We start from the raw sequence: 16,565 nt of genomic DNA on the forward strand, positions 1-16,565 counted from the left end.
GAATATTGCTAGAGTTGCTTTAAATTATTTTATTAAATTAACATACATTTATTTATTTTTTTAAAAGAGGTAAATTTGATTGTGACACCATATAGTGTTTATAGAGAATAGTAGGCATTTTGTAAACAGACATGTCTAAGAAGGTACAAAATAGTGTCTATTTTGTATGGATATAATCCGTATTGAAATACGGATATGCATAGATTAGGCTGAATAATTTTACATTCCTTTGAAAATTATTTTTGTAATGGTAGGAATAGATTTCCCAGGAAAGAGTATTCACAGCTGGGAAAACAGTTGCTACTTTGAAGATGGTTTTCCCAGGCGAAAGGCTCACGTCCCCAACTGTGTTTGGTATAAACAATATGTGGTGTATTTCTTACTTTTGTTTAAAGGAATTGTGCGTTCTTCATTACATATTAACCGGCAAGAGTTTCATGCTAATTCTGGGTATTTGCCTTAATCTGTATACATTCAAAGTTAATTCCTTACTCTTATTAATATAGCCAGGGTATTAAAGTGATGGGGAGTTTGGTGATGAAACACAACTGTCCCTTCTTTGCTATTAAGAGGGGAAATTTTTCCTTCTCTTCTTGGAGCACGTACTTGATGTTTCCTCTCAGCTCCCATTCTTTACTTAGTGGTGAGACCTTCCTGGACAGTTCTTGTCAGGTTTCCAGTATAAATCCTTGCTTTCATGACTTAGCTGCAAATATCTTCACAAAATTGAAATTCAGCACAGGATTCCCACTTGTGGGCTGAATTGATCTTTGAGCAGTTGTCAAAGTAAGGAGCGGAGGCTAGGTCTGCTTGACTGCATGTCACCCAGCTCTAGTCCAGTGAGAACACTGTTTTCTGTCCTTTGTCAATTATGATTTTTTCTGGTTCTATGTTAACGACTTCTAGTTCATCATAGAGAGAGGCATCATAAATTAAAATTACTGGAAAAGGCCCAAATTGCTGAGTATAGAAAATTTGGCACAAAACCCTCCAAATATGTATAACTTCAGTTAAAAAAAAAAAGTTCCATTACATGTTTGAATTCACAAAACATATTCCACTTGGCAAGAAATTAAGTTGTGAGCTTGAAAGGATAAATGTTTGCTTCATTCTGATATAGGATAAAGAACAGAGAAATGGGCATTCAAAGGCAATTGTTCTTGGCAGGGTTTGAAACTTGGAAGTGTGTACAGTATAACATATTAATGCAAGCCTGATTCTTGTGGATTTGTTACTTCCTCTTTCTTGCTCTTACTAATCTTTTTTTAATGTTAATTTGTTCAAAAAACCTAAAATGGCAAAGGTTTGGGTATTTAAAATATGTTTATTCTAAAAAGCAGCAATTTTCCCTGTCCTTGACAGAACGCTACTGCTTTTTTAAACAATGTAGGAGTCGGGTATAAGGCTTTTTATAAAATACAAATTATTGGGTATTGATGGAATATATTTAAAAATAATTTAAAAAAACATTTTGGAGCAGGTAAAAGGGGGATGATGGCTACTTCTGCAGTATGAATGAGAAACTAGAATTATTTCACCAGAAGTTTCCTCCTCCAAAATACCTTTTGTGTTTAGATGCAATATTGTGAACCACATGAAAGATTTGTGTATATTTATGTATGTTAATTAATAAATTACAGCATAGGTAAAATGACTCTTGGGTATTAGATCAAAGCCACACAGATCAATCAATACTTGGAAAGTGCTTGTCTGTTCCAACAGGTAATTAGAACAGAAAATTAATCTTTTGACTTTTAGAAGCGGCCCGAAATAATGATGGTACAACCATGGAGGCATTTGACAGGGGAACCTCTTGCTTAAAGAACCACACTTCGTCTTTGAATGAATTGACCTATTTCTAATTGAATCCCACAAGAGTTCTGTAGGACATCAGACAGAAGATCATCAACCAATGTTTTATTAAATTTCTCAGCATTATCTTAATAATTTGCATCTGTAAACCAGGCTTTTGCAAATAGCTTATAGACACAAGAGAAGACAAAGCTTTGCCCCTACCATCTTACAGTTTGAAACGTGTCAAAGAATGTATTGAAGACTTAAGAGATGCATCGCTTAAAAAGGAACAGAGAGGTTATATAGAAGAGAATAGAAAATCTTAAATATGTGGGGAAAATACATGCTTTTAATAACTGTCATTCTATCCTACCTTTACATTATATACTGAATCATAAATGGGAGTTATTTATATTCACCTACTTGTAAAAGAACTAGGTGGTTATGGAACTGTTATACTGAACTGTAATACAAAGCTCACTGAAATCGGTCATGGCCTTTTTGTGGACTCTGGGTAGACTTTGGAGCCTTCATGCACCTCATTGGCTGGTTCTTTTTTCCTAGTTACCTTTGGAATAGACAAGTTTTTCCTATTTTGTTATGGAAGTTCCCTCTTTCATGGCTATTCTTACATCCAAGTCTGTAGCTCCATGATTTTCTAAAGGCATTTTTAATAAACTTGTGGGGTTTTTTTTGTTTGTTTGTTTTCATGGTAAAAGTTTACCATGCTTCATTTAAAACATGGTATCTTCTTTACAAAGATTTGTCTAGATTAAGCCATAGTCTACTTTGGGCTTAGAATAGGAGCAGCTGACTGTCCTATATGTCTTGTAAAAAATCTTCTGGCCAAGACCCAAAAGGTCTCACTCAGTATCAGTGAGAGTCAAGAAGAGCACAAATCTAGCAGGGGACAGGGACAGTTTTCCATGAGTCCTCATGGACCCCTTGGTGTGGGCTGAGCATGCAATTAGGTTCTGTGTGATCTGATGTTAACTTTAGCAGCATCTCCACCAGCAAGTTTGTGATTCTGATCGCGTGGCACTTCAACAGTTTCATGCCTCATCAGCCATCTTTACATTAGAATAAGAAAAAAACATGTTGTGTTTCTCACTGTTCTAAGAATATTAAGCTTTTAATATCAGAAGTAATTCTTCTGACTTTATGTGTTTGAAAGCCAAGCAAGTTTATAAATTAAGTTCCCACAAGCATCACTATCTATCTGTATCTTCTTCCTGTCTTGCTACTCAATCATCAGATAGATATTTGGAATATTATCACATCATTCAAGTGAGCTCTTTGGTTTCTCTCTCAATTTTCTGTGTGCACTTCACTCATAACTAAGTACTGGAACACAAGAGTTAAAAGGCTTATATAGTCAGGTAAAGGTTATTTCTTTTTTGTAGTTCTGAATGGAGAGAGCATGAAAGGAAGAAAATCTTATTTGCCATCATTTTACTGTTCCTATTGAGAAAATGCCCGGGAAAGGAAATGTTTCTGCTGCTGAGGCAGAAAACAAATCTAAATCCACCACTATTAGGCAATTCTACAAGTGAGCTCTTGCTGTAAAAATAGCCTTAACTCCAATTTCTAAGGATAATTTAACAATATTCCAATAATTTTCCTGTTTCTCTAGTGTGCCTTCTTTTCACAGTATTTCTGAAGTCCTTCCAGAAAACACATTTCATGCAATTTGAAAAGGTTTAAAGCCTTTTCAGTAGTTTTGCTTTCAGGTCAAGTGAGTTGGGACTTGTAAGCAAAGTTGCTGCTTTGGAAAGGCTTACCCTGCTGCATTAAATATTTACTTAGAGTAGGTATATTTAAAAAGCTAGGTTTTACTTTTTGGAAATGAATAGTTCAGTAGTTCGTTAATTTAGAACTTAAAAACTTCTGTATATACCTGTAGCAGACTTTGAACAATTTGAGAAAGCAGGTTGGAAACCTGAGTGTGGTTTTGTCACTGGGGTCGAACAACTTCAGAAGCCATTCTAAACACACAGGTTACTTTGTGAGACTCAGACAATCATCTTTAAATTTTGTAGTGGAATTCACTGGATGTATGTAAAATAACTGAAGTAGCATGTAAGAGACTGAGTTGAAAGTAATGAGCTGATCCTGCCCTGTCTGAAGTCCTGACAAGGCATTGCTTTTTTGTCGTCGTCTTGGGTGGCTGGCTCAGTATGCAACTGTTTATTCTTAGCTCCTGGCTGTGTCATCCTGCCATATGATGGAATGGAAGTCTAAAAGGAAGCCAAAAGCCAAGGGCTAAAAGTTTGGTGTATCATATGTCAATGTGGAATAAATAGTTTGGACAATACTATTGAAGAAAGGACACCTAAATTATAAATATGAATGGAGGGTGTTCAGATTTTCAAATCCAGCATGTGTCTCTCTAAAACACAGCGCAGGGCATGTGCCACAATATACCTTCCCAACAGCAGAGCTTAAGAGTATACAGAAAAGATGGTCTGTATGCAGGTCTTAAAAATGACTTGTTCCCTATCATCTGTTATTGCAGATTTAACATAAAAAAGATAAAGTGCAATTCCAAGGTGGAAATGGTTTATTGGTGACATATTTATGAAACAGAATGTAAAAATAATAATAATTTCTTAATGCAAACAGTATCTGAACGAGGAATGGCGAGGTCTAACTGTGTATTGATGGGCTGCTGTAGATGTCATTGGTAATGTAAGCGTAAATTTCTATTGCAAAGATATAATTCAATCAATTGAATTAAACAATGAATTTGGCCCTATGCTCTTCTATGATGAAAATTTTAAATATTTGTCTGATGGTCTGAATAGGTAAGGTAAGACTTTTGGAAGGAAAATCCTTAATTCTGTCCCTTAAATTAAAATCAAACCCTTATCTTTGTTTTTTTCAATCAAAATCAAATTAATTCCTTGGTTCACCTTCATGAATAGCTATTAAAATTCAAACCTGTCTTCTTCATACACTCACTTGTTTTTCCTACTTATGCAGAAACAAGTTCAAATGGAATTAAATGATAATCAGGATTGAACTTGACATGCTTTTACTTACTGTAAATCACTTTTAACACATTTCCTATGTGACAATCCTAACCATTCAAAATTGTCCAGACAACCTTTTCCCTTTTGCAATCTTAATAAACAGCTGAGAGAATACAGCAAAATCTTTACACGGGAAAAAATTCAGTTAGCTTCTAACATAACTTGATGGCTGGAAAAAAGATTAGAGCCTGCACTGTGCAGCCAGTAAATTTTGTTTAAAACCCAGGTACCTTAGTCTGAAATTCTAAAAGCATTTTCGTGTTAAAACTTTGTGTTCAATTTTTTTTTTTTAAACCTTGCCTATTTGCAAGTTTAGTAGAATGGATTTCATATGCCAGATAAGCCATTTTCAATTAATAATATAAATGTCAGATTACATTGGGGGAATATAAGATGAACCTGTATCTTTTTATTTGATAGAAACAATATTGAAGAAAACCATGTTTTAAGAATTCTGATTTTTGCTTTTTTAAAAATTTAGTTTATAGTATATGTTGTCTTTTGGAATTGGTGGATTGACTATTCTGAATGCTAGTGTTCTGATTTTCTGTGGAGCAGAAAGGGGAAGGAAGGGGTGACTTTTCTTGCATCTTGCCTGTTATTATGTCAAAGTCTTGCATAGAATCTGGGATCACCTGACTCATTCATTCAAATTCCCTGTCACATGCCCTCACATCATGTAATGCTTTTCATAAATTAATGAAGCTTCATCTTTAGACTGACTGACTTTGCTTTTTCTAGATGTCGATGTGTTGTGCCTGCACAGTTGGTATTTAGTATATCTCCCAAAACTGTTAAAAGGATGCAAAGTTACAGCATCTCTTTAACATGCTAAAGTGGTCTCAGATAACTTTTTCTCCTATCTTTCTATGCAGCTGAGGGAAGACTGTTGCTTTCAGTCGCATCAGGTTCAGACTGGTGTTAGTTTGTGCTGTTTGGATTTATTTTGTTTCTGGATATTCAGTAATACTCTGTGCGTTGAAGACATTTTTGTGTTAAGGTATTATTTTCAAAAGCAGTTAACGATTTCAGGGATTCTTTGATTTCTGTTTTTTGGGGTTGGGTGTTTTTTTTTTTTTTTTTTTTGCAGTGTGCTTTTCCTAATACTAGACTTTCCTTGTCTGGACACTTGATATAGAATATTATAGCAACGATTGTAAGCATCTGTGATAAATAGGTTTTTAAATCTCATACTTGTCATCAGTCCAGCATTTTAGAAGGGCATACAGAATCCTTTCCTTAAATTAAACAATTTGTGAAGAGACGAGAGAAAAGCGAAGCAGTTATATCAAAATTCTTACTCTCATTTCCCCTTTCCCCTACACTCCAGAAAAGGTTTTGTTTACTGATGATCATGCTGTTTAATTTTAAAGAAAACTACGTAAAGCACAGGTCTCTTGGTTCACGGCTAAGCCATGGTAACGAGTTATTGCAAGATGATGGGCTGCAGAAAGTGCGTTGTATATATAAATACATGAAACTTGTATGGCATTTCTGTAAATACTACTTTGTACATAGTTGCTGTTAAAAAAAGTTTTGGGAAGAAGTGTGCCATTTTTTCACCTGGGAGAGGACTTTTTATTTATTTAAAGTAAGTAGTATGTTTAAATTTAGTCATTTCAGGCACAGTTCATATGCCTGTACCAAAATATCAACAGTAGGAAACTCATCAGGTAATTTAGATTTGTAATTTGGTTTTAAATGTGCAATAGGTTGTTTCAGGTTGAGTAAATATTGTTTTCTTCATACTACAGTAATCTGATCTTTCCTAGACTTCACTGTGGTATCAGGACATTACTGAATACGATCACGTAGAAACAAACTATTTCAGAGTACGTATGAGCAGGCATTTGCTGTTACTGTCTGTTTATTAATATAAGCTTCTGAGCAAAGACACTTTCTTGATTTGTTATCTACAGTGGTGATGAAAGGGCTTCTACCATAGCCTTGATCAAAAACCAGATTCCTATATTGGAAGGGAGGAGGAGGGGAAAGGAGTTTACTCCTATAAAAACAAAATAAGCAACAACTACAATTGGGGAAGTGTATTCCTCTAACCCTAAATAAGTTATTTATTCATGGCAAGTGTCAAGATGACACAAACCTAATGTATCTGTAAGCTCCGAAGATGTGTCTTTACTTCATGGAATTGCATTGCCAAGAGAATTATCCATTCCTTCAGTTCTGTGTTGTCTGAAATAGCCGTCTTTCAAGGTATGATTAATGTACACTGGCAGTCAATAGGATATGAGTAATTGTGGCTAATTCCAAAAGTGAAAATAATGAGGAAAAAGGGCTACATGTGATGTAGCACAATGGTGTGAGATTTCTTGTTAAGGGTTGTTTAGCAACTCGTTCTATGCAGAGAAGGCATGGCAATGCTGGCATCTTTCTTGGGAGAAGATATATTTGGTGTTCCACAGGGAAGATGTGACTAAATGACATTTTTCTTTAGACTGTGATTAGCAGTCACTTGCAAATAATAAGTGGTTCCTGCAAACTCCACCCTGCAGTTCCTGTTTTCAGTTGCAGGAATATCTAGCTATCTATTTCAAATTCAGCCGTCGTCTTGCGGCCTTTCTGTTTACAGGTCAAGTCTTTTGTGGCCAAAGCTTCCACTAGGAAACTAAGTATTTCGTGAGAAATACAAGTGGAAGCATTGTTTTCACTATTTTCTTTATTGCTTAGTAACTTTAGTCATCGTTTTAAACGTCTATGTTTAAAAATCCTTTAAAATCCGCTCATGTGCTAATTAATTCATATATGACATTTGAAAATAGGACAAAGCATCTTACTCTGCAGAGTTCTGGTGCTGAAGTCGACGAGCACAGAAGTGAAATGAGTTTGTTCACTTCAGAGATGCAGCAAGTGATGTTCTAATGATCTTGCACACTAACATCTAGGAACTTTATCGCTTTCTCTGAACAAATTCAGCAGGAACCTGTGCTAAACATGAATCAGATTTAAAATCCAATATTTTCTAGGAGAAATTAAAAACTATTGTTTTCAAGTATGTGGTGCTAACATTTGTTTTCTTAGTATAATTAATCTTCAAATGAACAAAGCAACCAACATGTACCTTAGAATCTTGAAAGGCCAGTGGTTTCTGGAGGTGGGACAGACGGTGCACAAAGTGCAAATCTGATGATAGCTAATCACACTCCGCATTACATAAGTTCTTCCTTTCTAAAACCTGAGGCTTCTGTCATTTTCGTAAGCAATTCTTATACTTGTTTGCAGAACGTGACTTTTTTTTTTGAAAGCCACAGCATTTTGTTCTGGCCATCAAAATAGGCCTGCAAAATGTAAAGAGATCTCGTGCAACTTTCATTTAAACCTGAAGGCAGATATGAATGTACATATATATGCACTGGCATTTTTGACAGAAGGCCCAATTACGTCTGTCCTGGGAAAGATTATCTTGGGCAATCCTTAAAAGACAGAATGAAGCATTATGTTTTGCTTCTGTGAAGTTCTCTGAGATGAGCAGTATAGTTACAGATTATTTAAGTTTTGATCAAGCGCTGATGTAAACAGTAGACTACATTTATGAGACAAAAACTCACCACTGTGCTAGATTATATTAAGATTAAAAAAAGTTAATCATGGAAGACACGCTAGAATACAGTGACGATAGTACTATATAGTTCTTCTAAGCAAAGTAATTTATCTTAACATATTTGGATGAAAAAATCAATGTTTTCTGCATCTCCACATAAATATGTTGTAATGATTTTTCTCCACTGTTACGGCAGCTTCTTTATTTCAGTGGAAGTACCTTGTATACACCAGCAAAGTAGCATCTCTGATAATCAGGTTACATCTAGAGTCTTCCTAACTTGATAAAATTTTCTTCTATATTGTCATTCATGCATGTATAATACAAAATAAAGCTCCTTCAGTGCTCAGCTTTTAATAATCCTGTTCATAATTAAATATAAATCTGACTGAAACATATTCTTCTACATTAAAGTCTTGTCATAAAAACATTTTGAATATAAACCTTCAATACTCAGTAGAGCGATACTATATATATATATATATATACACAAACGCACTTTTTTCTGTTAGTAGCAAGCATTTTGTTCACTATTTGCACAACTTCACAGTCGTATGTTTTATACAACCACTACTAAATCAGACTTCTGATTGCTCATTACTGTCAGGAATGACAGACGTTAAGGCAGCCTGACAAAAGCGATGTAATGTTGACATTTTTGTTTTCTGTTCAATATACAGTCGCAGTTTGTCTCTGAAGGTTTCCCCTAGAAAACTGTAAATTAAGGGGTTCAAACAGCTATTAGAAAAAGCTGCTAGGTTCACAATATGTCCTGTTAAAGGATAATCATGTCTGAAGGATGGGCTGCTCGAAGAGACAGGCTCGCTTTTCTTTTGAAGAAGTTGAACACTAATGAAGACATTTTCAGGTAGCCAGCAGATAAAGAAAACCAAGACAACGACAAAAATCATTCGAAGAGCCTTTTGTCGCCGCAGACGAAGACTCCTATGCTTGTGTGCTTTTATAAGAACCCGAACAATTAATGAGTAACAAAGACCGATGATCACAAAGGGGATAATAAACCCCAAGGTTATTTCTAGCCACTGGATTTCTTTTACATCTGCAAAACAAAAATAGACCTCTCCGGTGTGTTGTAAATGCACAGCTGTAAATGGAACTAGTGCTGCAGAAATAGACGCCATCCATATGAGACCACAGCTTAATCTAGCGTGTTGCATAGTGCGAAATATGTTGGACCTCATTACTTTTGCCAGTGCTATGTATCTGTCAAAACTCATCCATGTCAGAAAGAAAATGCTGCTATACATGTTGATCTGAAGGAACAAAGACATAAAGGTACAAATAATAGTGATATCATAATACTTTTCATCAAGATTAAAAACCTCAATTAGAGAATCAGCAACTAAAATGAGATCAGCTACTGCAAGATTTATGAAGTAAAGGTCTGGAATAGTCATTTTTTCACGAAAGCTTATGTTGACAACCAGTATCAGAATGTTTCCTACAAAACCAATAGGAAAAAGAAATATTGTGTAAAGACATGATAAGAAAAGACCAATAACGTATTGTTGGTGTTCTGATTTATCATCTAATCTAGAAGATATGCTTTCATTACACAAATGTGATCCATTTAGGTTAAAAGTTGTGCTGTTACATATAACGGGTGATATTGAGGCAGAATAAGTTTCCATGGTTAAAATATCTACAGAGAAGATATTAGTACTCACAGTTTGGTGGTAATCCCAAAAAAATCAGATTTTTGGTTGTTTTCAACTAAGTTCATAGTAAGCATTTTGATTGGAATGGGAAAAGATGTACACTTTTGTATAGGAAATGAAAATTCTTTAGAAATCAAATGAATTCAACTTAAAATTGACTGAAATATAACAGTACAAATAATACATTTCTTAATTTTTTTTACAGGACACTATATACATTGCAAATGAAAGAATTTGCAGTTCCTGTATGCCTTAAGATCATGTAGGAATCTTTTTACCATTATGGTACTTGAATCTCTTTATTAAAAGCTTTTCATCAACAATGTTTCTTCATGCAGGTTGGAAGGTAGCAGAATTTTAGCTCCGTTTGTTTTCTTTTAATAATCAATGAACATCCTTGGACCTGCAATTTGCAAATGGAAAACCATTAATCTCATACTCCAGCATTGTACCATGTACCATATGCTTCTGCTAACTTCACATATACAGCTGAGGCTGTAGGAAACATCATGTTTGAATATATATACAAAGGTTCAGTTAAAAGAATTTAAATTTGTTCTAGATGACAATATATTGTGAGGGCAGATCTGTTAAAATTTTGTGTACCCTTCAGGGATTCAGTATTGGAAAATGTAGAAATATAGAAATCAGATGAGTGAGTTTAGCCTACTGAAGAAAAAATTCATTTATATATATATATCTATATATAAAATAAATATATTTGTCATCATCAGCTTGTAAGGCTATTAAGTAGCAGAGTCTGTGGCTGAGAAGGCAATGGAGATGAAAAGCAGTTGGTTCTTTCTGCCTTCAGGAGGAAGGAAAAGGCAAATTTTAGAAATGAAGGTAATACAAGCAGCATATTGATTTACACCAACATTATTATACTCAATTTGCTTTTCTTTGTGATTAATTATGTTGCACTGACTTCCGCATAGGAATGGAAAATACCAGTTATCTGATTTGTTTACTTACAAATGTTGAATGCTATGGACTTCAAGCATTGCTAGAAGTTTATTTAAAAGAAGAAAACCAAGCAAACAAAAGGCACCCCAGACAAGTAGAACAGCAAGAAAATGATAACTCAGGGTATTTTGTGTTAAATTTTAAATGTTTTTAATTGCTTTAATCTTCATCTTACTACCAAAACCTTGATTTTAATTACACTGAAATATATATTAAAAAGTTAAATTATTTACTAGTAAAATTCATGCATATTTCCACATTTCAATGACTTAAGTCCTACTGATGTACAGTCTGGGGGAGAAAAAGGAGCAGACCCCTAATGGAGTAGGAGTGTTAGAATATTTTCAGTCAGAAATACAGCTCTGAGTTTGCTTAAATGTATTCAAGTTATCAGAAGTAGCTAGCACATACTTAAATAAAGATAGCGGTTCCAAAGCTTTTATTTTTTAATGAAATAGGCGTAAGGACACAGTAGCTGTTGCTATGTTTTGAAGCATTTTCATAATGTAAATCTTTATGCTAAAATAGCCATATGAAATTACACGTTTTTGAAGAAGGTTTGGTGTTTGTTTCAAGCAGCTGTGGAAGTCAGACATGAATGGTTGTCTTTTATGTAACATCCTTTTATTTTTTAATAAGGCAGTGAAACTGCTTTAAATACAATAAAAGATAAGTTAACAGTCTAAGCAATTGATTTGAAAAGGCCGGTCTGTGGTCAGATTTTAATTACATCTGAAAGGCCACCAAAAGCCAAGCAATTACAAGCATTACAGGTAACCATGTACTGTGAAACACTTTATTTTACCTTAATTCCATTTCTCCAGAGCTGATTTTCCTCCAGACAACAGAAGGCTGGTTCTTGCTCGGGTACACACTTAATGGATGTGTCAACTTCGACTGTCGTGTCAGTAAAAACTTGCATTGAGGTGTGCAAAGCTGCGGTGAATGCCACCTGTTGACGATTCAGCAGTAAAAAAATCATATAAAAGTCTATTCTCTTTTAAAACGTCTTAAATAAAGGATAGTTTACAACAGCAAAATGCAGATCTTGCTGCATGTCCTTGGCAATAAAACAAGCTTTATAGATTCCCAGGGTTGTTCTAATTTGTGTGCAGTTGAAGTGCTGCTGAACAGCCTTATAAGGCTAGAATTAACCCTGTTTCTGCTGGTTTGTTTTTTACTAGGACTAGTCAAGCATCTTTTCTCTCATATTTGCCAGTTTTATTTTGCCTAATGTTCATTTTACCTCCTTTCTGCCTTTAGCATTTTTTCAAATTATATAGTTCATTCAAACCTACGGCTCAGCTGATCAATCATTAAGAGATTTATTTGCAAATCGTAACTAAGCATATTTTACATAGATAGAAAGCAATAATTACTGTTATACATGGTATTTTTTAAAAGTCTCTAAACAATCTAAAGAGAAATATTCGACTGAGGGAAATCTAGCAGCTGCGAAGGGTCATTTGCTAAACTGACAATATAAATTTCAGTTTTCCTACCTTCAAGTCGATCCCATTTTGCCTGTTTGTATTTTAATTTTCAGGTATACATCGTCATCCTCACACTTCTTAGAATTGCTCAGCTCAAAATCACATGGATAAAATAAGCTTATTTTGCAGACAATGTGGAGCCTCAGTCTTGCATAAAAACACCAGTATTGCAGGTGGAGTTTTACATTTCATCTGTAGGGGGGAAAAAACTACTTAGCATTTCCAGAAACACCACCTCCTGGTGGCCAGAATTCTTAGAACGGAAAGAAAGTTCGACCTTTCTTTCTCATAAAGAGAAATATTTTATTTGTGTAAGTTGCTTTTCATGATTATATTGATCTGATACCTGAATGTTAAGTGCCATTAATGGATATGCTGTACATTGGTGCAGCATTCTGCTGCTACTGCAATAAGATGAATTGGATCTCAGCATTTAGGATTTCAAGAAGCCAATGTTGCAGTTTGAGAAGCGTGGAGTAAACAATTAACATGTCATTATAATGGATGTATTACATCTTTTACAGTGGTTAAATATTTTTCGTTTATGAAAGATCTCATCTGTAAAGTTCTTAGGTAGCTTTGGGAGTAGAAGGCACTTTGCCTTCTAATGCCATTGATGCAAACGTGTTATTTGCTGATTTCTTGTAACATTCTGTGCATAGGAACACAGGATTTTGGTAGTTACTAAAAATGTTTTTTAAGATGTTCTTACACGATGGATCTTCATAAATAGTTTTGGAATAATTTATTATTTAGCTTAAAAGAAAGTTTGTGCAAATTAGTGCTGGTAAAGATTTTCTGAACAGAAGACTTCCACTGTGTGTGTAATGGCTTTCTGGAGCGTCTTTCTACAGGGTTATGAGGACAGAGAGCCTACAGTGTTTTGCTTTGAGAAGTGTACAAATATGATTGCGTTATAGGATTGGAATAATTGTAATGTTAGAAAAATCTTGTGATACCAGCTTTGAAGGTCTTAATTTTTTGCTGTCCTAAAGAACAGGATTATAAAGAGTCTTTGTTTGTTGATCATGTGGTTTTGCTGTACTTAATTCTGTCCTTCAGAGCTTTCACTGATCTTGTAAGGGCCAGAAGGATTTTTTACTTTCCTTTATGCATAATGTTAGCTTCTGGGTGTTATTTGTTTGTAATTATGGGGGCCTGGATTTGATAATCAGCTGGTCTGTCTGTCCTTGTTTTTCTAGCTGTGAATATCAGCTGATTTGCTATTAAAATGTATAATTCTGAGTGCTAATTTTCTTGTTTGAATTCTTTATAAGAAATATGTCACTTTGCCATTCCTCCAGAATTGTTAGGAAATTCTCTTTTGAAAGACTCACGAAGTAGCTGTTTTTCCTGCTAGTAGAACTATGAAGCAGAAGTGGCCAAATCTAGTATTACTATATTGTATTATTATATTGCAATTAGTGAGTTCTGTATTTCACTAAATATTTTATGAGATGATCATGTGAATTTTCTGAATCCTGTTTCCTAAAACAGATGACAACATCTTCAGGCTCTTGTTTATGCAGTCAAATTATTGTTACTGATTAATCTATCTTAATCTTACTGTTTGTCACTTCCATATTCCCTAAAATGCTTAAAACTGATTTTAGCAGCTGCTGAACATTGTACCCTTTCTCTTTCCCTGTCAGTTGCTGATATTCCGTGGGACTTTATAGGGAGTGCCTTAATGATCCATACTTAGTCACAGTTGTGACAGTATTAAGTATTGCAGTTCCGCCTGTCGTACCTTATCTTGATTGTTGCCGAGAAAGTGCGTGAAAGCAACTGGTGCGAAAGCATTCATATAACGTCAGGCCTCAATAATCCAGCATTTAAAGTTTTCCTAGCAGTTTATTTTTAAATCTGTAGTAGTCAACTTCTAAAACACTGTATATGTCTCAATAAACACGTCTAACACTATAGAGTCCTTAAAGAACATTAATGTAATTGTCTATGATGTACTTAGATGCGCCGAGAGGCTTAAAGTGGAGTGCAATAGAAGATACTCTGTGTAATTTAGCAGACTTCAACATATGTGCCTGCTATTGTGTGGCAAAAAGGTGACAGCTGAGGAGGAAGAAAGTGGGAGGTGTGAGTATAGGAGAGAACAACGTAAGAGTTTCGGTGTGTCACAGCTCTTGAGCCACCGCTATACGGCAGCCTCTCCAGCAGAATGATAAGCAGGATAAGCCCTGTAGGATGTAAGAGCTGTTGGATTCCATCAGAAGTGTGGAAGTGCTTTGGGTATGAAGCTGTTGAGTCCTGGAGAAATTAGATCAGGGCCAGGGTGTCTAAAGCTGAAAAAAAGTCAGGTACTGTATTGCATGGAAGAGAGAGGAAGCATAAATTAAAATTGTGTTGGAATGTTTATTGTAATATAACCATATGCAGAAGAAATAAGATTTGTATAAGAATCTCTACTGAAGTTATCTCCAGAGGAAATACAGATGCTGTTGTAATGTTCATGAAGTTTTGCAAGTAGATTGATCTCTTCCTCCAAATTCTCTCTGATCTTTCTGTTAGCATGGATACTGACTCTGACCTTTTTCAACCACTACATGACCTCTGTCTGGGTCCATTACCTTGTTCTAGGGCACCCTCATACTTTATCCTGTCCAGCCTCAGTAACTTTCCCTTTCTTGCAAATAATCAAACTTAGTTTGAGTTGGAATTAGTTGTGTTCTGTGCCTGCAGAAAACCTTGGATAGAGTGTATTTTGTGTGTTTAGGCTTTTCAGTTGCCAATAATTCTGAAAATGCATTTTTCTTACTAAAAATAATTTTTAGAAGTTCAGCCTTTTCTTTTGCAAGGACAACACCTGTACCCATTCAAACTATTCTGGTAAAAACTTTTTATTTTTCTTAAAGTATATATTGCAAAACTCTTGGGGGATAATATAAAAATTTTACAAAATTGGGCCACAAAATGTTGTATAGTGAAAGATGATTCATCATAGGACTTCAGGCTCTATCCAAATGCGATTAAAAAAATAAAATTTGCAAAGCATCAATCATTTTTACTTTAGTAGTTGAGTCTGGCAGTCCTTTGCTGGACGCTTGTACCATGGAAGTGAAACACATTCTTTCATTGTAGCCAATTAGTGAATCAATTTGTTGTGCAACATATATGGTGTAAACGTTATATAGAGTTCTTATTTTGGCTGAATTGCTTGAGCTTTCACCCTACCCCTAATCTTCTGCTACTACCTCAAAATCAAGATAAATAATGCTGTAGCCCTTTCAGGGTCTGTAAGTTTGAAATTAGAATGCAACTAAGGCCAGGCTTAGTATAACATGTAGGGGTGTAGCAGCTCGAGTTATGATTTGAGTGTGCAAATCCAGTCTCTCTTTAGCTCAGATGTTGTTTTGCAGTGGGATCAGATCAAATTTGAGCCAGCCGGTTCAGCAAAGATGAGTCCTTAGTCTCTACATGTTCTTTTCTAAAACATGTTACCAACTCAGAAATTCATGCTTAAACTTCAGCAGTCTGCTAATTTCTCTTCTTTTACTGAATGGAAGGGTTTTTTCAAAAGCAGACCAAAGTCTTAGAAAGATACAAATATTACCAGTACAGAAGTAAAATATTCTTCTTTGAATTTTCCGTTATATCCCTTCAGTTAATTTTGACAGCATGCCTATAAAAATATATGCTCTATTTCTTCTGGAACATACTGTTCAAAACTAGGTGAACCCTGGAAGAAGTAAGTGTTCAACAAAGCTGTTGCTGGTATAGGGGGAAAAAATCTCTCCAAGCAGGGAGATTTTATTTTGTTCTTAAAAATACACTGCAAATTATTCATAATTTAAAAATTATTACTTTTAATCTTAGCCAAAGCTGCTCTTTTATCCCTCATATCAGATTATTTTAGAATGCCTTTTGGGGACTGTTTCTGTTCCTTCCCCTATTGCACATAGGGGTGTTTGCCCTCATATTCTAGCTGGATGCAAGTAGATTTTCTCTAGGACTGCAGGTTCATTGTCCTGAATTTTAATGTAAGTGCTGAGTAACTTTATCAAGAATGATTTAACAAAACATTTCT

General features: G+C 35.0%; 2 protein-coding genes across 3 annotated transcripts in view; one reads left to right on the top strand and one right to left on the bottom strand.

Annotated features, from left to right (window-relative positions):
- CHLSN (cholesin) overlaps positions 1-16,565 on the top strand; it is a 135,333-nt gene that overhangs the window by 7,257 nt on the left and 111,511 nt on the right. The window lies entirely within an intron of this gene.
- GPER1 (G protein-coupled estrogen receptor 1) lies at positions 8,964-10,037 on the bottom strand. The gene has a single exon (XM_075515216.1). The coding sequence runs from the start codon at positions 10,035-10,037 to the stop codon at positions 8,964-8,966; it is 1,074 nt and encodes a 357-aa protein (XP_075371331.1).

This window comes from Mycteria americana, chromosome 12 (assembly GCF_035582795.1).
Source record: "Mycteria americana isolate JAX WOST 10 ecotype Jacksonville Zoo and Gardens chromosome 12, USCA_MyAme_1.0, whole genome shotgun sequence".
Taxonomy (NCBI): Eukaryota; Metazoa; Chordata; class Aves; order Ciconiiformes; family Ciconiidae; genus Mycteria; species Mycteria americana.

Bases quoted from the DNA above. Each gene is read 5' to 3' on its own strand.
- GPER1 (XM_075515216.1), bottom strand. From the start codon at position 10,037: ATGGAAACTTATTCTGCCTCAATATCACCCGTTATATGTAACAGCACA.